This window comes from Lepidothrix coronata, unplaced genomic scaffold (genome assembly GCF_001604755.1).
Source record: "Lepidothrix coronata isolate B3197 unplaced genomic scaffold, Lepidothrix_coronata-1.0 Scaffold29, whole genome shotgun sequence".
NCBI lineage: Eukaryota > Metazoa > Chordata > Aves > Passeriformes > Pipridae > Lepidothrix > Lepidothrix coronata.
The window spans coordinates 3,145,942-3,166,370 of record NW_016690209.1 but is presented as its reverse complement, the minus strand read 5'-3'; the positions used below and the strand labels follow the sequence as shown (position 1 = coordinate 3,166,370).

The window sequence follows — 20,429 nt, the reverse complement described above, 5'->3', positions numbered from 1 at the left end:
TCTGCTCCAGGGACTCCTCTGCCTTGGGGAATTTGTGTGGGAAGGTATTCTGGAAATAGAGGCTGTTTTTTTTAGCACCAAATCAAATCCCAGGGGTGGCAGCAGGAGTGGAAAGTGTGGAACAAGCTTGTTGATCTGGCTATAATCATACACAGCTCTTTGTAGTGCTGTTGGGAGTCCTTACCAGGTTGGCTTGCCTACAGAGGAGATGGTGCAGTGTTCCCCGCAAGCGGATCAGGGACACTGTCCTTCCCCACATCTCTTTTTACACCATCACCCTCAACACATCTAAATATAACAGAACTGCTCTGAAGTGTGAATCCCCTCAAGCCCAGAGAGATATCTCTTAGAGGTATTCCCAGTTAATCCTTGGGAAAGGTTGTACAGACCTCCCAGGGCCTATAATGAGCCTTTACCAGCTCTGCTTTCTGAGCAGCCTGGGACAAGGGATCGACTTTGAGCTCACATATTTTTTTCAACAGGCTGCAGGGTGGCTCTTCTTTGGAGTTTCAGAGTGGTGTGATCCACGGTACCTGGAGAACCTGTGCTGAGCAGGGGACAGCTGCTTCTGACAACTTCTTCTTTTCCTGCTTCTCAGCAGTTGTTCAAGAGTACAAAAGGCAGGAGCATACAGATGGAGCTGTTTATCCTGTTAGAAGAACCAGATGAAGTAAACCTGAGGAAATATGGTCCTGATCCTAGGACTGTGTGTCCTGCAGGCAGTTGGTTGAAGAATCGGACTTGAGAGAGACGAGTCCAAGGGAGACCACAGAGGGGTGGCAGGAAGAGGATGAAGGCAGGAGTAGAGTTGAGGAGAGACAGGGGGCAGAGGCAGTTCTCTCCTAGTCAGTGATAGTGGAGTGTAGATAAACATGTTTTGAAGTGTGGGTGTCCAGGGCAACAAGAATAGGGAGCTTTCAGAGGCAAATGACAGGTCAAGACCAGATACAGAGTGGAAATACATGGTGAGGACACAATTCTTGTTTTGGCTTTAGGACTCAGAAAGGTCGTCTTGAGAATTTTCCCTGTTGATGCTTTTCTACTTGTTATTCTGGTTATTTGTGCAAGGTGGTAGGAGAAGGACTTAAGCTGGACTTGGAGGGAACACACTGTAACCTGGGATGCTTAGGCACAGTCTGAAGCACAGAGAGAAGCTGAGTGAACAGCTCAGGAATGAGGTTTATTGGTAGAAGCAGACTGAAGTAGTGGGAAAAGGTGGCTGTTTGAAGATGTGGGGTTTTTTTCTGCAGTTAATTCCGTTACTTGTCCAGCTGCCTGACAAGCCTGGATGTAGGGCTATCTGCTGTGTCTGCTCAGGTTGGACTAAACCTGGATGCTCAGTCTGATTACCTGAATTAACTCAGTAAAAACTGACTTTGCAGGTTAGTCTGAACAGAGGGGCTGCAGGATGCTGGGGAGGGCAGGTGAGACGGCTTTGAGGATTTGACAGGTTTGGTGGCCATATTGTAGATCTGTCTCTATATTTTGTTTTCAAATCACAGGCTTTAGATTTCACTTGTTTCTCTCTCACTTCTCACCTGTTGCAGTGGGTGTGAGTCAGAGAAGACTCTGAAAAGTCCCTGTTTCCAGGAAGCCTGTGTGTACTCAGTTCATTAGCCCCTTGGAATCCACAAGCAGGATGGCATTGTAGCAATTGCTGTGACAAAACTGTGTGTGACATCTGGGAACAACAGAGCCCACTGGGGAGGAGCCAGTAGCCTTTTTCTAATCAAGAGGGAGAGATTTTAATATGGATGTTTGTTTGGTTATTGCATCCAATGTCATGCATGAAATGTGAACTATAATGTGCTGTTAATATAAAATGGCTATCCTGTGGGCTGTTAGCAATTGTTTCCAGTGATTTAGAATTAACAGATTGTTAAAAAAAAAAATCTATCCCCAAACCACAACAAAACCCCTCAGTCTAACATCATTGTTATTTTAAATGTAATGCCATAACTGCTCCTACTGAGACTAGTCCCCTTTACTGAGTTGTTGTCTTTGCCAGAGCTGTTTGGTGTGGATGGGATTATGCAGAGAAGGAAGGATGATTGAAGCAGGTGTTTCTTCTTCTATTGGAAGTGCCATCTTTTCTTTATCCAAGGAGGAGCTAGAGTGAGCCAGCCTTTGTTTGGTTACTCTTTTCAGAAAAGCAAACTTCTTCCTCACAGTATTTATGGTAGCTTGGCTCTAGCGTGTATGTATGAGCTGTGACAGCATCCTCATGTTAGCCAGGCTCCATTCCTACTCCCTCGTGAGGGAACTTCAGGGAATCAGCTTTTAAGTGAAGCCTGTTTAATATGGCAAAAGCTGGGAGACTAATAGATGCAGGTGTTCTCAGCACTGGTATGAAATGTGGTGTTTGTATTAGTGTTGTGGTAGCAACGGTCCTTTTAACGATGAGATGGTAATTTGGTCCAAGGCCCCTGTTTTCAGCTGTCTTCCCTTTGAAATAACCGCTTTCAACCTGTTTCTGAGATTTGTTGCTCAGAGAGGACCGACAGCTCTGACCTAAACTTTGTCTCCCTATGCAGTATTGAGTATAATGACTCGTGTATGGCTAAAGCAGAACTTGACCCACAGTATTTTCCTGAAGAAAGGAGTTTTACCTTGGTTTGAAACCTCAGAATGTAGGCCTGGGCTAACACCTCGTTTCCCTTCTTGCTGTTCCCATATTCAGTCCTCCCTATTTAATGTGAGCTCCTTGCCCACTATGAATCTGTCTTCAGCTTCCACTCCTGGTGAATCAACTGCATCTTTTTGTAGCAGCCTGAGGAGCCTCTTTGTGCATCCTCTGCCTCCCCCAGTGAAGAGAGTTACCATTAATGGCTTGTCACTTCTAAAATCTTTTGGGCAAGTTACACATTTTGGGTCTGATTACTCATTAGGAGACATTTTACTGGGTTTTGATTGACTTACAGAGAAGAGGTGTTGTGCTATATAATTTCCGTTCTTCCTCAGCGTCCTTATGAAAATACTCTTTTTATTAACAGCATTTTGAGTGAGATGAAGAATTTAATTTTTATTGAATTTGTGTCCAAAACAGGTGTAGTGAAGATGATCCTGCCTCCTTACCTGCCAGATGCTTTCAGTGAAGGAGGTTGCTTTGCACAAGGTTCCATTGAAAACAGTGACCCTAAGTGGAAAGTTTGTAGCAGTTTTTAGCCATGCAAGGTGTATTCATCCAACTGTGTATAGTCCAGCGGTCATCCATGTCTCATCTTCAGATCTGTGAGGATTCATGGATTGCTTGTAAGGATCAGAGATGAATAAGAAAGAAAAGCAAACCTATCAATGTCAGCCTTAAACGCTTTGGGGGCTTGGTGCATTTATTGGAAAGCATCTGGGGGTCAATAGCTCAAAGATTATTGAAAATCACTGATCTGGTTCAGCAGTTTGAGAGTACAGGCTAATGTTGGAGTTGTTAGCTCTTGCCACTGAGGAGGCAGCAGCAAAACCCCCACACCTGATCTGAGAGTAAACAGGCTGGGCCTTTGTCCTTGTATGAATGTGAGGCTTAGGTGGAAAGTCTGTGAAAAGCTTGGATCTAACAGGACAGATATCTTAAGGATCAGGCATTCAAATAAGCAATTGACTTTCATAAAAATGCTTATTTAAACTTTTTTAAAATTATTATTAAAGAGCATTTAAAAATAAAACCATAAGGTTGACATGTGACTTCCCAGGTCAGGAGGTCAAGGTCCTTTAAGGGGCTTTAATGATGCATCCTGGGATGTTTGCATGTCAGTGGGACCATACATTTCATGCATATGCAGCAAGGGGGAATCCCATTTTCTGGGTCCATGCAGAGTCAGCTGCATTGGCAGGGAATGGGACTCTCTACTGCACATATTTCTATGTGATGGACTGAGCCAGTTGTGTATTTGCTTTATTCTGTGTCTCTGGTCAGTACTGACACATTCTGGCTGTGTGCATTACATCATATACAAGCTGCAGTAGCATCAGAGGAAATAGGAGAATGCAATATCATCAGATTCTGGTTGCTTATTCTGCCATGGTTGGATTTGCTGCTGCTCATAGACAGATGGATCCTGCTCTTTGGAATCTGTGTGATGAGCTCATGTTGGCCAGCACCTCTGATCATCTTAAATGGAGTAATTGTATTCACTGAGCTCCCGGTTTTGTAAAGTCTTATGTAGCTTTCCAGTCTTGTGATGTACAGCTTTCCTAAATTTTTGGTGTGTGATATGAGAAATCTTGGGTGAAATACCCTGCTTTGTTATTTATGAAGTCAGCCTAAATGATCTGTCGTTGGCCTTAAAAAGAAAACAAATCCTATTGCCCATGCTTGCCAGAATCTGGACATTTTGCTGCTCTACTCTGCAGGGAGGTCATGATTTTGTGGACTCTGGAAAACTTTACTTAAAAATCCATTTGCAAATCCTTAGGGAAATGTGTGGCCAGGGGCTTAGGTAGTCACAGCTGGAGCATCATGCTGCTGGTGACAGCAGTGTGTGTCCTCTAGCTTGGGGGAAGCACGGCAATTTTAGCATATAGCATTTAAAATTAAATCTGTGTCTGCTGCCTTCTTTAATGCCACATAAACTCTTCAAGCATAACCTTTCCAGTGCTACATCTTTAGGGAAGCATTTCCTATCATTAAGATATATTTGATGTTGTTTTCTGCTTTATATATGGAAAGCTTATTAATTTTGCATCCGAAACACATCTCACACTCTGCAAAGAATGACTTGGAGAGAAAAAAAAAACGCAGGCAAAGCCTGAAGGGATTGAAGAAAATGAACTGCTGCAGTTGCACACTTGCACACATCTGGTGCAATTGAAATTTAAGAGCTGAATACATCCACATCTGACCATGGTAGGGTCCAGACATTACTGTTGACACTGGTTTTCTTTTTGGATAGGTACACTGGCAGAGTCACTAGCGTGTGGAGCCTTGTCAGCTCTCTAATCTAATAGACTGTTCTTGCCCAGACCATTGTGTGTCAGTATTTTATGTACCAAATGTAGCCAGCTTTAATAATCGGACATTTTCCCACCTTCTGCCAAACTTTCCCCTTTTTGTCACAATTTAATGTTTGAGTCAAAATCTGCTATGGTAACAAATTATATACATGTTAAAAAATGAAAATAAAGATGGAAAGCAGAGTCACAAAAGGTAACAAGAGTTCAAAGGAATGTCATCTGAGTTTTTATTTTTAAAGACTTGAATTCAACCCCATTTTAAAATTGATTTTATTTCTATTTTGTATTGTGAAAAGCTTACAAAGAAATGGATATGTCTTGAAAGCATGGTTGTAGCTCTGAATATGTAAAGCTCTGAAAGTATTCCCTATACAGGTCTGATTTGATCTATTTTATTTTTAGTTACTAAACAATAATTTGTGGATCTTTTTGAAATGTATTTTTCTTGCTTGGAATGGTTGCCTTCAGCTAAGACCTGTTGAGACTATTTATGTTATTTCTAGCGTCTATATAGATCAGATAAAGTATGTTACCAGAAAGTTGTTTTTCTTGTTTTATTGCATTTTCTAAAGGGCCTTTCATTGCCTTGCTGGTGACATGAGTTGTTGCTGTCATGTACTGGGTTGAGGAGCAGTGATGCTGAGGAGCAGGGACCTTGGAGGAGCATCCTTGGGAAGTTACCTGCCTGGCAAACACCAGCACCAGCTGGAGGGGAGCTCAGTGACCAGGAGGGCATTGGAATGGAGTCATCCAGTTTCTTTGTGATTAGTAGATTATTTCTTGTTTAGTAGATTATTTAATGTTTAGTAGATTATTTCTTATTCTGTGCTGATTTGCGTCTTGCTCTGAAGTATTGCAGCTTGAGTGAAACTTAAACATTTTTGTAACTAAAACCTGGATCTATATTCCCCGGCCAGGTGGGTCTTTGCAATTCGGTGTTGGTTGCATGAAGGATGCTAATAAAGGCCTAGGGTTGATACCCAAGGTATTAACCCTTTTGGTCATTATATCCTAGATGGGAGCAGTCACATGCAATGAGGGATGCCATCCAGGTCTGCTGTCTGCTTTACTGGGACAGTGGCTCTTCATGATTTTGCCTGATGTGATTACATGTGTGGTCTCTCCTTCCCTTGTGCCATTACTGCACTAAAGTGGGGCCAAATTTGTAACAAGAGTCGTAGTTACTTATCTGAATTATCAGTTAGTTAATAGTTAATTAATTTGTACTTTATTTGAGTTCATTCCTCTTGGTAATTAAATTGGGAGATTTGTATAAGTAGTGACAATAATTGAGTGCCTTTAACAAAAAGACCATGACCTGAAATAAATGTAAAGCTTGGTGCCTTACCAAGCTGCCACAGTCCAGTTCCCCTGCAGGTCACAGGGCACCGTGTTCTCTGGTCTGTGCTTTTTCAGTCTGTTCCTGATTGTGTGTTGGGGAGCTTTCCTGGAGATGTGCTTTGACACGATCCCAGAATTCACTGGAACTGCTTGAGTTTTGGGAAGTCCCAGGATGATTAGTGTTTCTTGGTGAACAATGGTCTAAGGAACTCATTGAATTGTAGTGTATCCTCCTCCCTGCCTGTGCTCACTCAGAACTTCTGCAGAGCTGATTAGAGGCTTGGCAGGAACTGTATGGTTATGCTCTAGATACGCTTTGGATACATTATTGTCACAGTTGAGGTATTGCAAAAGCCATGCCGTTCCCATCTTTATCCTGGTGAGGTACCTCTTTTGATTGTGCAATATCTGTGGCTAATTACATGGCAATTGCAGTGTGCCACCAGCCACCCACAATTCATTGTCAGCTCCTTGGGGATGCAGATGAAAAAGGAAAGATAATGTTTTCTTTCTTCAGTCCAGCGATTTAGCTTGCCTCTGTATTTTTAATCCCCTGCTCCTTCAGGTAATAAAGCCAGATGGTAGTGACAAAGAAACAGAAGTCACACATGAATCAGATGTCCCTGAGGATATGTTGGGGACTTGCATTCCTCAAGAGGCAGCGAAAGGCGATGCTAAAAGTCCGGATGTCATTATAGAAGCGCAATTTGATGATAATGATGCAGAGCATGGACAAGACCACTTGCAGGATACGTTGTCTGATGACATTAAGAAGCTTTCCCTGGATACCGGTGAAAAGGGTGAGTAGATCAGATTGCTGATTTAAGCCTTTATTTGAGCAAACTGTTGAAGTATTACTTGGTTGCCTTGCTTTGCTGTGAGATATAAAATGCAGGCATAAAAGCTTAATGCCTTATCACTTCTGTCCCTTTCTGCAAAACTGCCTTCGTAGTTTTGAGTGGATATTAATGACTGGGTTTTATGTGGGTTTGATTGGTACAAAGCAAATCTGTGAAACAGAAGTCACACCTTTAGATTTGCAATTTTCAAGGCTGTCTGGGGACTGCTGGTTGCTGTTTAAGTCAAGATGGTGCTGTAGCAGTTTCCTTCATTGCAGCTTGGCTGGCCAATCTATGTGTCTCAGTTTGGGGATAAGAATATATTTCCTTGGGGGCAGTTAGGTTTGTTGCTGTTTTCAAACAGTTGAGTTATGAGCAACTTAAAGATTTGGTCCATTTAAAAAGAAAATTGCACTAAAACCTAAAGCCAATTATGCGATCTGTTTTGAAGGCAAACCTATTTTATTCTGAATCTGAATTCCATCCAAGCCATCAAGTGTTGCTTAGGGCAAAATAAAATAGGCTCCCCTGTCCCAAACTATGCTTATGCTGCTCTTTGCATGTCCTTTCTAGTACTAAATCCCTTCCTGAAGAACTGTGTTGAAAGGATTCTGACAATTGGCACATTTAACATGTGCCTTCAGCTGCTCATGAAAAATTTGCCAGGGCAGATATTCTGGTGTGTTCCTGTTGCATGCCCCAGTTGTCCAGAAAAAATGGCAGCAACTCAGGACATAAGTAGATGTTGGAGTCTGACAAATCTTGGTGGTGGCTGTAAAGCTGTCCTATTTAAAACCTTGTGTTATCCTGAGAGTTTTCTTTTGAAGATGCACAAACCCCTGCCTGTACTGTTGGTAGAGTTCCATTTTTCACACCCATCTGTTAATAAGGCTGGAAATAACATTTGAATGCAAGTGTTGTAGTTTTTATGACAAAACATTGGTTTCAGCTCATGAATGGAGCTGCCACCTCACCAGTTTGTGATGCTCTTTCCTTCTGGGTACCTCCACTGTCTTTGAGTTCCTGCCAAGGTATGTGAACCAACTCACATCTCGTTCTGTTCCTTTCCAGCACAGGGCTCGAGTTGGGAGTTACTCACCTTGTCTGCGGATGTTTTACACAAGTGGTTATTAACCCCCTCTCTTTTGCAGTTTTGGACATCTTTGAGCCACTTTGACTCAACAATTTTGAATCTCCAGAAATGCTCCTGAGTCACCTGTCGTGTCTATTACAACCTTGTTGCTTCTGATAGCAATTAAACTTAAGAGAAGTACATTCTAGTTTGATACTAGCATCTAAAACAAATACTTGAGCCAGTATTTTACTTCAGCTGTGTGACTGTGCTTTAGTGTAAAGACTTGACGAGAGTTACTCCTTGAGTTCCTCGAGATGCTCTGGAGTGACCTATGCTGAGGTTATCAAGTCAGCTCTCAAAATCTGTGCCGTCTGAGTGGATTTTGCCATTTGATTCTGTCTTTGGAGAATGTTTGTAGGACAAATGTGAGATCAGCTTATTGTCTGTACAGCTGAAATCCAACTTACTTTTCCACTGCTGTTGCCTAACCCAGCTGTTTTCTTTTGTCTTCAAGGCCTTTCTGTGTTCATCCTTAACAAGTCTTGTTGCTGGTGTGGATGTGCCAGTTGGATTTCTGCTGAGTTTGTATTTTACTATCACCTCTTTTAATACTTGCTTCAGCTTCTTTGGCCATATAACCCATATGGAGTTTTCCCTAGTTTCTTCTTTCTCTGCTTTTTAATGCCCTCCTTTTTTTATACATATAAAGTTTACGATGCTGCTTTTTCTGAAGGTGTTTTTGAGTAGCTGATGATTGCTTTGGCTTGTTTCCTGTCCTTCATGCAATTTCTCATATCATCAGTTATCCAGATTTTAAGTCTTGCCTGGAAAACAGCTATAGTTATTCTAGCATCACTGATAACTGTCATGAAAAAAGAGAAAATCTTGCCAAACACAGCCTTCACAGGTGTGGCTCAAAATGTTTTTTTAAAAGGACCAAACATACACTTTTTCAAGGCAGAACTTAACCTTAGAGGGCAATATCTGCTGGACTTCCTAAGGCCGTCCACTGGAATGTGGTGCCAGCATCAGGAGGCAGAGAGCCTTGCAGGGTTGGACTGTGGTGAGTGGAGGTGCCCTTCCCTGTGTAACGTGGGCCTCTCCTGGGAAAGCTGCTTGGCTGGTGCTGCCTGTTGAACTTTCCTTTCCAGCTAACCAGCCTTTTATGTTACATCCTTTCTGCTGGAAACAACTACTACAGCAAAACAGAAAGGTGGATGGGAGCTGGGATCCCATGAAGGGTTTTCTTCCTGACCCACCAAACCCAGTGCTTTACTTGCTTTCCCTTTGCAGGGTTTGTCACATAACCCCATTGCATGGCCTTATGCACAGGAGGGAGCAGGAGGAATTTTCCATGGCCAGTGCAACTCGTAAATGAACACTTGTGATGGGCTTGCTTCCTTTTTTGGAAGGTTTTTTTTGAAGGTTTCAAGCTGGACAAAATTGCCATCAAGGATATTATATTAAGTGAAATAAAATCAGGGAACAGTTTATTATGTTCCCATGAGCACTTTATGTATGTATTTGCATACATATATGTGTGTATATGTGTACGTATGTTTAAAAGGACCCATATATATATAAGACCTGCCCAAAATTAAAACTAAACCAGAAATCCACCAGATTTCTGGAGGTGAAAAATATTGGTAACTACTGTAATAGAATCAAAAGTAAATTTTGCTTATTCTGGGCAAAAAACCCAGAACCGTGTTGAGATGGTTTTCAAATCTTTGTGCATGAACACAAGCTCTGCAAATTGCTGCTCTCAATTGCAAGATGCCTTTTGTCCTTTCTGACATAGAATTGTGCAATTTCTCTGCTGGCTCATTTATTCTGCTGCTGATGGTCAGAATGAACCATGAAGAATAAAAGTAGACGTGCCATTCGAATAAGAGCACTCTGGGTCATGCTGGGAGTGCAGCCTGTTTTGATGTCTTTTCTACTCTGGCCTATGTCCCATCCCTGGTCGTGGCTCTGTTCCTCTTCAGGGCACAGTCACCCCTCCATCTCTAGTTACATGCTGGAGCAAAGAATTTTGGGATTGGCCCTTGCTATGAGAAGCTCTGAAGCATGAAACATCGTGTACGCTGATTATGGCCCAGATTTGAGGGACTGAATTTCCCTGAAGTCATTGTAGATTGGACTTCCTGTGCCTCCTTGGAGCTTAGGGTAAACTGGTAGAAATTGTTATTATGCACAAGTATGCAGGCTGAGACTCAGATGTTGGATCTGTCTTCACTAAGTGCTGCTGTTATGAGAACTGTGCTTCCTGCCCTTCTCTTCCTAAGACCCCAGAAAAAATGGGATAAGCAAGAGAGAAGTCCACAGGAGGGAAGAGACCTTCACATTCAGCCTAATTCTCAGCCCATGTACTTTCTGAAAGTTCTTGTGCTCATAAAAGTGCGTCAGTCTTGTTTTGCTCAAGCATATTTAAATAGAAGTTCATAACTGGTGTCACTCTGCCAGAAGTAGTTCTGGTCAAACGAGTTTGCTCCACTTTTCAGGACTCTCCTTGCAAAGATGTTGGGTTAAAGATTATCCTCAGAAAAGTCTCTGGTGTAGGAAGTGACGAGCCACTTTCTTCCCCATCACACTGTTCTACACAAGGAGCAATATTGTCCTGTTCCAAAGTTAAATTGTCTGAATGTTAAGCTTTGATCGCAAAGCTTAAAATTTCTTTCCTCTTGCATTTTCAGCTCTATTTCCAAGTGTAAATGTCTTTACATGCTGAATAAACTTTCTCTCTGTATTTTTTCCTTACAAAGACAGTAAGAACAAGCACCCTGAAGAAAGTTTCTCAGCTCCCTTAGTGGTGTCCTTCAAACCCTCTCTGGTGTTTCTGTGTCTTGTTGAAATGCAGGCAGGGAACAAGGCAGTAGCATCCTGACACGACTCTGAACACCGGTGTATACACAGAAAAAATAAATACTCTGTAGTGCTTGGTACTGACATGCAAGTCCTCTGTGTTTTACCCTGAGACCCCAACTTATTCTCTGTCACTGCTATCCACAGAAGTCATCCACCAGTTCACATGACCTTTGCTAGGCCTGTAATTCTTTTCCTTAATCCTCATTCACATTGACTACTGCAACAGAGGTCATGTAACTTTTATCTTATCACTTAGTACTGAGCTAGAATACATTATTTCTGTGACTTTTCACTGCAGTAGAAGGATTTTCTTTATCCTCTATTTCGATATGTAATAAAAATTAAAACCTCTCTGTATCCTCTCAACCTGGGAAAAGTGCAAAATGTTCTGTACAGAATGCTTTACGATGCTGTATCCCTACACAGACTTGTGTGTCACGAGTTTCATACAAATGTGAGCTGCCTCTTGTTAAATATTGGAATTAGATTACTCTGATAAAGCAACATCAGCAATTGAACAGTAGCAGCTACTTCCACTTGTGAGAAGGGCAACTACACTCATAAAAGTGCCTCAGCCCTTCTTAGCACAAAGATATTCAAATAAAAGTTTGTAAAACTGTGTCACTATGCCAAAAGCTATCCTTGTCAAACTAGTTTGCTTGGCTTTTTTCAGCTCTTCTCATGGGAGATCTTACTATACCAGATACACAGAATATCCTGCTTCCCACAGGGTGGAAGTCATCAAGCTGGTGGACTGGCTGCCCTGGCAGCGATCAGATAGTTGTGTTTGTTCAGGATTTCCACTTACACCTACCCTTGTACAAATCAGAGTTTGGATATGTGAATGTCCAAAGCTTACTCACTGCCTTGACGTAATGAAATTTGAATAGAAATAGCTCATTTACAGGCAGAGTAAACTCATATGAACTGAATAACTGATGGATAATGAGTAGAGTCAACAGAATCTGGGCTGCAGCTGCTGCAGAACTTGCAACTGTCTCCCTGTCTGTTCAGCATTTGCCAGGTGGATACTGGTCAATCTCTTTTCAAGTCAAATGTGACTGTCAGTCTCTAGTAGCCTGCTAAGGTCAGAAGTGATAAGATAAAATTGCTTGGTGTCCACACTGCTGCTGACTGGAGGCTGTATTTTGAGTATTTCAGGTTTGCTTGGCTCAACAGAGGTGGTGGCATTTGGTAACTTCACTATGGTTGAGCTAGGGTTGTGTAATGATGCATCAAGCCATTCTTTTCTCAAGACGATGCTGTAGAGTCAGTGCTTAGAAAGGTTTTTGGATCTCTCTAGCTAAGGAGAAAAATGTATTTAGAGTATATATTTTAGTCTCTGTTTTGCACTTCTGCACCTTCTCATGTAATTTCATGTTCTCTTTTGTGTCCTCTCTCTTCTTTTAAGCTTGACAAGGTGCCTACCTGCCTTTTGTGTCTTCCTCTGGTGCCTGCAGTCCTTCTGCAGTTAGCAGTGTCTCCTACTGGCACAGGCAGAGTTCAGAGGGTTACTACTATTCCTCTCCTTGGCCAGCTCAGGTAGGGAAAGGATGACAAAAATCTGGACCAGATGCTCACCCTCTGCTCTGCTCAGGTTCCCCCTTTCAGTTTAGCTGCCATGAAGTCTCTGGCAAATTCAGAGTCCACCAACATCACTGGCCACTGGAAGGAACAAGTGTTCTTCTCCCTCCTTTTCAGAGGCTCCTGTTCACTCTGAGTGCTTTTAAGAAGTCTTCACTATTCTTTCCTAGCCTGCAGCTTTCTGGAGATGGATTGTCTCCACTGCATAGCTCTGAACATTTCTAGGCCACAGCGGAGTGAAAGCTCACCAGGAAATCTTCTCAGTTACACGGCTTTTAATAGAAATCCTTGAGGTGGAACTGTCAAAAATCGGATCGGTTTCACTCTGCTGAAGCCTGGAAAGCCAGCAGAGGAGCTGGAGCCATTTCAGCTGCTCGAGACAGCTCTCTATTAGTTTATCCTGAGTTCATGTTTGTGGGTCTCTGGATCCAGCTCTTTTGGTTGTTGCTATAACTTTTCTTAAATGAGAGCATAGATTTCTAGCAGAATAAACAGTATAGCAACTGAAGAGATGTGTTCTACTGGTATTGAACAAATTGGACTTTACGGTTGCATTGATTAAATGCTACAGACTGAAAAAGCTCCAGTTATTCTTTTGTTGCACAGCTGAAGCCTGCAATGGAAGTTAATGTTGGGAAAGTTCCTTATGCTGTTCTTCCCTAGTAAGTTATCTTGACCCCCAAATGACTTCCTAAGTATGGCAAAAAAATAAAGTACTTAGGCAATTAGGTAACAGGAATTAGATTAAATTCAGCATATTAAAATATGTTCCTGAGTTCACCTATGTTTTTCCTTTGAATTACAAGTTTAGGTCAAGTAAGTGAGAGGGCACGATACTGAGAGTGAATGGTGGGTGTGGAGATAAACAGAGTACAGCCATTGTTAGCAGCAAGATTTCCAGGATGAAACAGATTAGGATTCATTCAGCTAGCATATTTTCCATGGAATAGTAATATTGGACACACAGACTTTAGGAACAAATGCACACGCAGGAAGGAAAAATATTAAGTAAATAGGCAAAATACTCAATGGAATTGTTTTTGTAACATTTTAATTTTGGTTACCATTAATGTAATAAAACTGTATTTATGTAGACTGCAACTCTACCTGGTTTTTTGTAGGTTTAATTCTGTTGCAGTAAAACTTCTAACCCCTATGTTGACTGGCAGCTTCTCAAGGACATGTGAGGGCCAGGAGCCCTGAGTACCCATGCTGTGATTGTAGTAATGTTATGTGGCTACTGAGACAGCTATGACTGGATCTGCTGGGGGTAGATGGCAGCTTCCCAAAATTATCTTGATCTTTGTTGTGGATCAGGCTTGGAGGATTCTAAGGAAAAGTGACACTCTTGTCTCATCATTCTGCCATCTCCTCCATCCCTCCTTGTGGAGGTGGCTAAATATAAGTAAATAATTACACGCTTGGCTGCCTCGCGTGTCTAAGGAAGCCAGCTGTACTCACCTCTTCACGTTGCCTTTGCTCAGTGTTACTGCAGATCCTTGTCTGTGCTGTACACATCTGTTATAATGCCTTTCCTCTCCCTCTTTGAGGGCCTCCTCTCTCTCACTTCTGCATCTTTAAAAATCTTGATACTAATCATCTGAGTCTCCTGGTCCTCGTCTTCAGTGTGCCTTTGGGCAGGCAGGTGTGTGAGCTCAGGTGTTAAGACATGAACAGCTGTGGCAGGGTGATTTTGCTTAAATGAGTATTCAAAAATAAACATCTCTAAGGAGGTTAGTGCTGTTCATTAGACACACAACTCTGGGATGAGACAGCTCAGGAGTACTGATGGTTTGGAGCTGCTTTGCTTCTTACCTGCAGAGCTCTCTTCCATTGCACATGGGAGCTGTTAGGCTGATTTTGGACAGGCTGCATGTGTTAAATTCCAAAGCTGTTGGCCTAACAGTCTCATCACAGTGAAATACCTGTCTTTCCTCCATCACAGGTGGAAAGCTCAGTGTCTGGAGATATAAATACTCACAGAGTACTGCTTCTTGCGTGACGGTTTCCTAAGTGAGCCTTCTTATAGCCTGTTTAAAATAGATTCCAGTTTTGGATAGTACCTGGTACCAAGTGAAATGGCACTTTGCTTCCTCCCTACCTTTTGGTAGGTTTGTGTTCTGGAGGAAAAAACTGTTCTGTGCCAATAAATATCAGCTGCAGAATGTGAAGAGGCCTTGTACTTTCTTCTAAACAGCAACGTTTCCTTCTCATTGTCCCTAAAAATGAAGATTGTAGCAGAATAGTGCAACCTGGGCAAATCAGGGCATGCATGTGAATGCATCACCTTTTAGTTGAAGGGAGTTTTAATTTCCTAATGTCTCTTGTGTACTGATGTAGACAGAATTCCAAAAACACATCCTTTTTGAGTATGCCATGCAGTCCTGGAGATATTTATAATAAATTGGTCTGTTTTACACCACTTATGTATTTGGTGCTAAGACATAATATGCTGAAAACTGCTTCATGAAGCAGATATCAGAGAACCTGTTGTTGCTTCATTGGTAAGTAGTAGACTTTGCCATTGAAAGGTTTACAGCTGTGCTGGTATCTGAGCACTGAGCTGAAGACCAGTATATTCTTTTTGAAAAGCTTCATATCAGTAATGCCTTCTGATGGGATTCTTAAATACTCCCTTGTAGAGTAACCCAGCTTCTCAAGTACATATTTTTTTCTAGCTGAAGTAGCAAACATTGAACTATTTTCTTAAAAAAACTTGTTTTTTTCCATCCAGGGAGAGATATTTCTTTTTTTCTTTCAGTAAGTTGTGTTTGAGATCTGAAACTGTGATATATTTTCATTTGCAAGTGGATATTGCATCTTTAATTGTATTCTTTTTGGACAGAATTGCAAATTTCCACAGTGACCAATGCAAACCTAGTGAAAATAATTTTGGATCTGTCACAAGTAATCAGAATTCTAGTCTGATGATTTTTGGTCCATTTTGGCTACCTTTTAATGTCGTGGTAATTGAATTGTAGAAGGAAATTTGGGGGGATTTAAAAATAAAATAATGTTTGACCTAGGAATGCCTGTCAGGCAAATCTAAGTGTGTATTGAATTTGCCTAAACTCCCTTACAGAGGGAGGCAAATTCCAAGTGTCCTGGATCTACTTCATTGGTAATAACATAACTAATTTGAGTTGCTTTTTGTATCTAGTGCCTAATTTTTTTTTAAGTAAGACTATTACAGTTTTGGTTTGTCAGATAATCGCTGAAAGGAAAACACTGAGATTATAATGCAGTTTCACTGGATCCTGGTTGCTGAAGTGTGTTTTCACTGTAAGATAAGCTTATGAAGTACTGCCCAAGCTAACATAGTAAATCTTTCTCAGAAAACATGTCTTTGCCCAGGGTGGAAATATTGAATGGTCATTGGATAACCACTGCAGTAAAGGGGTCAGAATAATTCATTTTTAGTTTGGCATAATGCAAGGAGTTTCTTCCCACCTTCCCTGCTCAAAATTCTGCTCCTCTCACAAGTTAACTCTCCTTTAGGATTGCCTCCATGCCTCTTCTCTGTTGTGGGAGATGTCTGTATCTCCCAGCTCAGATCTTCCAGACTGCCAGTCTCCAGTGGGTCCCTCTTACCTGCCCCTTCTGCCCAACCACCAAGTTCCAGCTTCGCTAGAGGGAAGGAGGATGTGCCGTGAAGGAGAGGGACTGTCAGAGGTGTATTCAGGGGACTTGGCTACCAGACTCTCATGGCAGATTGTGGCTGTTGTGACTGAGCTTTCCGTGCAGTAATTTAACAACTGAGCCAGCTGGACCTTGGATATCGAGAGTTGTCCTTTCTGAGCTGAAGATTTTGCAGCAGGGAATCCTTATTTCTGGTACTCTGCTATTATAGACCTCTGAGCATTAGATGTAGCCCTGGTATCAAGAGAATTTTGACTACCAAGGGAGCAGCTACAAGCTACAGAGAAGTCCACATCTCTTGGCTCCAGGAGAACAGAGTTTCTCATGTCTCTTCTTCCCCATCCTTTGTTTCAGGAACATTCCCCATTAGTAAATGTGTGTGATGACGTTTCAGATTCTGAAGGTGATTAAAAAAGATGTGTAAGAAGTAGTAGTTGGCTGGGATTAGTTTCCTTCTTTCTTTTTGTTGATGGAATAGTTGTAGATCCCAGGCTCTGTCTGTTGGAGTCTCTAGTAATCCCAGGATTTTTGGGGAGGGATGCTGAAATTGGAGAGATCACTGAAGAAGAAGATACTCTCTAGCCAGCCAAAGGCCCCTGGTTGATTTTGACTGTGAAGGAAAAGGCAAATTCTACCATGTGCCACAGTGGGAATTTAGATGTTTTCTGGTATCTGTACTGGGTTCACATGGGGCTCATCTTCAGCAGGATGGGGAGCAGTGCCCCAGCCCTGAATGTTTTTTTATCCCAGGCAATGGAAGGCCTGCTTTCCCATTTGCTGTGCTCTCTGTGACAGCTGCATCCTGGTGCTTCTGTGCTTTTGCATGTGTTTGTGTGATACTTCCCAAGGACATCACTGCTGGCTTCTTTTTGACAGGGAAAGCTGCTTCAATGAAAATTTCCAAGTGGCTTTTTGGAGCACTGGGAGTTGGAGGGATAAGTGGAAAGAAGGCAGTGTTAACAAGGGCATGTTCCTCACGTGACTCTGGGTGCTTTTTTCATTCATGCCTGCTGGACCTTGAGTCACTGCTGCTGTTCTGCTGCACTGGGAAAGAGTGAATCAGCTCCTTCTTTTTTCCCCAAACATGTTTAGATCTGGCTTCTCTTCCAACCAGTATGTGCTGTTCCCTGGGGAGAGTTCACTCCAGTAAAGCCCTGGGCTTGTGGCAGGTGTGCCTGGAGGCCTGGCTTTTGGAAGGCTCCCAGCCTCCCCTTGTCCTCTGGCCCTGCCAGTGTTTCTTTGTTCCAGATCATCCTGTTCTTTGTCCAAGCTGTCTTTATGGTTGGCACACACATAAACTGTTAACTGATCTCTTGACAATTTGTAAGAAAACAAAATGGCTCCTTGCATTTATTCTTTGCTAAATGATTACCTGGTATGACCTTTAGCTGGCAGAAACCTTAGAGGAGGTAAGCAGATGAGGTAACCTGGGTATCCCCACTTCTTAAACTGCTTATGATTATCCAAGCATTTTTCCCCCCCCAACTTGTTTGTCACTATGAAACTCTGGGTGGTTTTATCCCTTAGTAATGCTGGTTGTGGCAAGTCTGAGTTCATTTCAGTAGAAAAGAAATGTTTTTTCTGCTTCTATTACTGGTGCTTTTTAAGGAAAGTTCATTTTTATTTAAACCCCTGAATACCTGTTCATTCTCCCCTCAGCCTTGCTAGCAAGTCAATAAAGATAAAATAAAAGTAAAATCACTTAGAAAAAGATCTCTGGGGAGAAACAAAGTGTGAAGAGCTTTGTATCAGAAGGCAAAGCTGGGAATAATTAGCAGCATATGAGAACCAGAGTTTGTCATTGTCAAACGACTGCTGGGATAACGTTGCCCGAAGGCAACCCAGGCTGTCCCACGACCATCTGTGAACGTGCCCTGGTGATGGTGGTGCACAGCCGTTCCCCTCGGGGAAGCTGCTGCCCCTCCTGCTCCCCCCGGCTCCCCCGAGCACTGATCCCAACATCCCAGCACTGCTCAGCCCCTCCCGCAGCCCCTCCATCCGTCATGTCACCAGCAGCCTCCTTCGAGGGTCTCTGTGGGACAGATGGGTGTCATCTGGGGGCCAGGGTCTGCGTGTCACCGCAGTTCTCCTGGATGCTTTCTCACATGGGCGAGCACTGTTGGCCTGCTGGAGCACAGCCCTCAGCGAAATCTTGCTTTATCTCTTGTCTTCTAAGGAAAATAGTGACAGCTACGTCCCTTGGAACTGGCGGTCGGTGCCACGGTCTCTCCTTAGGAAAGCAAAATTTCTTTTGAACACTCAAGGCCTGATTTTAGCACATGTGCTTGAGATGGATGTGATTGCCATACAAATGGAAAAAGGCAGCCATCTTCCACGAGCGCTCCAGACAAGAGCACTTGGATGCTTCCATCCGAAAAATGCTGGCAGAGCAGTAACCACAGGCACTCAACAGGGAGGCAGCTCAAGAAGGGACCAAATCCAGCCTTTTCCATGGCAAAGATTGCTTTGGATGTTTGTAAACACTAAATGCCAGCCATCTGTAGCAGATACACCCAAAGTCACATACTTGAATATTTGAAAATTTCAAACTAGAAATTAGTTGACACTTGATTTTAATATTATCAGTATCTGGTCCAGAGATTTCAGGAGAAGGGAGCTCTTGGTCATATGCAGCGATTACTTTTATAAGACTTTTCATAATCCTGGTCCACAGCTGAAGAGGGTCAGCTCAGTAGTTATGGTTTCAGTTGCAAAGATAAACATACATTTTATAACCCTACATAATGTTTTTAAAGGAAATTGAATATTAAATGAATGTATGTACTTAAAGAATTGCTTATGTAAGTTAATGGCTTCAACTAAGAAATGCCAGGAAATTAATGTAATTCTCAGTATTTAGTAAACAGAATATGTGTTCTATAATTTCATATATTATGGCTGATATAGTCCTCCTTACAAAGTTGGGATTTATTTTGATTTTTGTTGGTTTTCAGCAGATGTGCATGGTAAGTGAACATATATCTGCTGTCTGTTGTAGTCTAGAGAAATAATAATTACTTCTTTCTTGGCAATTCTATCACTTCAGAGATCTTCCTTTCAAATAAGTCTACTACATGCACCTTGTATTGTAGTTTACAGCAAAGGCCCAACGTGAATTTGTCATGGAAATGTTCTACAGTAACTGCTGTGTGTGTTTGATGCAGGAAAGGCAGCTGGGATCAGTGGTATGCACAGAACAAAGCAAGATGATGGACCCAAGGTGAATGATCCCAGGCTTCTCCCAGATGAGTTTCTCCAAAGGACGGCCAAGGTAACTCCACGAAGAGTGATAAGCAAGCATGTGTGTGCTCCCAAAGGCTGAGGGAGACCAGCCCTGGCCTCCCTGTAGTCTCCATCTGTTGATCTTTGAGTCTTGTTCCCCATTTCAAAGAGAGTAATTGTCTGATCTGATAAAAATCAAGTGACTTGTTGTTTTTACCAATTATCCTAGGTTAAATTCCCTTTGTTTGTCATGCAAAATTACTTAGCAAGATTCAGGAAAAAGATTGGATACTAATATGAGTGTCAGGATATCCAAAGTTGTCAGAATTAATTCTTACAGACTTTGGAAAGGCTGCTAGTGCTGTTGATTCAAGATTTGAGTCAATCTATAAATGTTAAGAGACCAGAAAAGGAGACTGCTGGGTCAGACTGGGTCAGGTCTCTTCCACGTCTTTTGCTTTCCCTTACAGTCTCTGATTCTGGTCCCTGTTGTTGGCTGGGCTGCTCCAGTCTCATCCAATGTGGCAATTCCAGCACTCAGAATCGTGCAGAGGTGCAGCTCCTGAAACCTTTTGGAAGGACTCTTCAGTATAAGCTTAGGAAATCGGCTATAATGTTTCTGTTATCCAGTGATTTATTATGGTCTACAAAAATATAGCCTGGATGAACACCTCTCTGGAACAATTATTTAGTGATATTGTAATTTATTATTCTTTTCAAAGCCATCTTGTATAAAGGTAAAATAACCCCTAACTTCAGAAAGCACAGAGAGGAGGAGAGAACTGCCAAATTCCCAACAGCACATCCTTTCCTGTGGTTAGCATTGGATCCGCCAGCGGCACCGTTTTTGGACTGGCCTGTTCTGTGCTGACTGTTGGAATCACAGGCCGAGGATACAAATGAAAGATTTTACA

At 42.2% G+C, this 20,429-nt stretch overlaps 1 protein-coding gene across 4 annotated transcripts in view; it reads left to right on the top strand.

Moving 5' to 3' along the window:
- The window catches only part of DIS3L2 (DIS3 like 3'-5' exoribonuclease 2), a 183,488-nt gene that overhangs the window by 50,262 nt on the left and 112,797 nt on the right, over window positions 1–20,429 (top strand). For all 4 annotated transcript variants that reach the window (XM_017810780.1, XM_017810782.1, XM_017810783.1 and 1 more), the window contains 2 exons: window positions 6,854–7,088; window positions 19,458–19,564. In XM_017810780.1, the coding sequence (XP_017666269.1) occupies window positions 6,854–7,088; window positions 19,458–19,564 (342 nt within the window). The remainder of the gene's footprint in view (window positions 1–6,853; window positions 7,089–19,457; window positions 19,565–20,429) is intronic.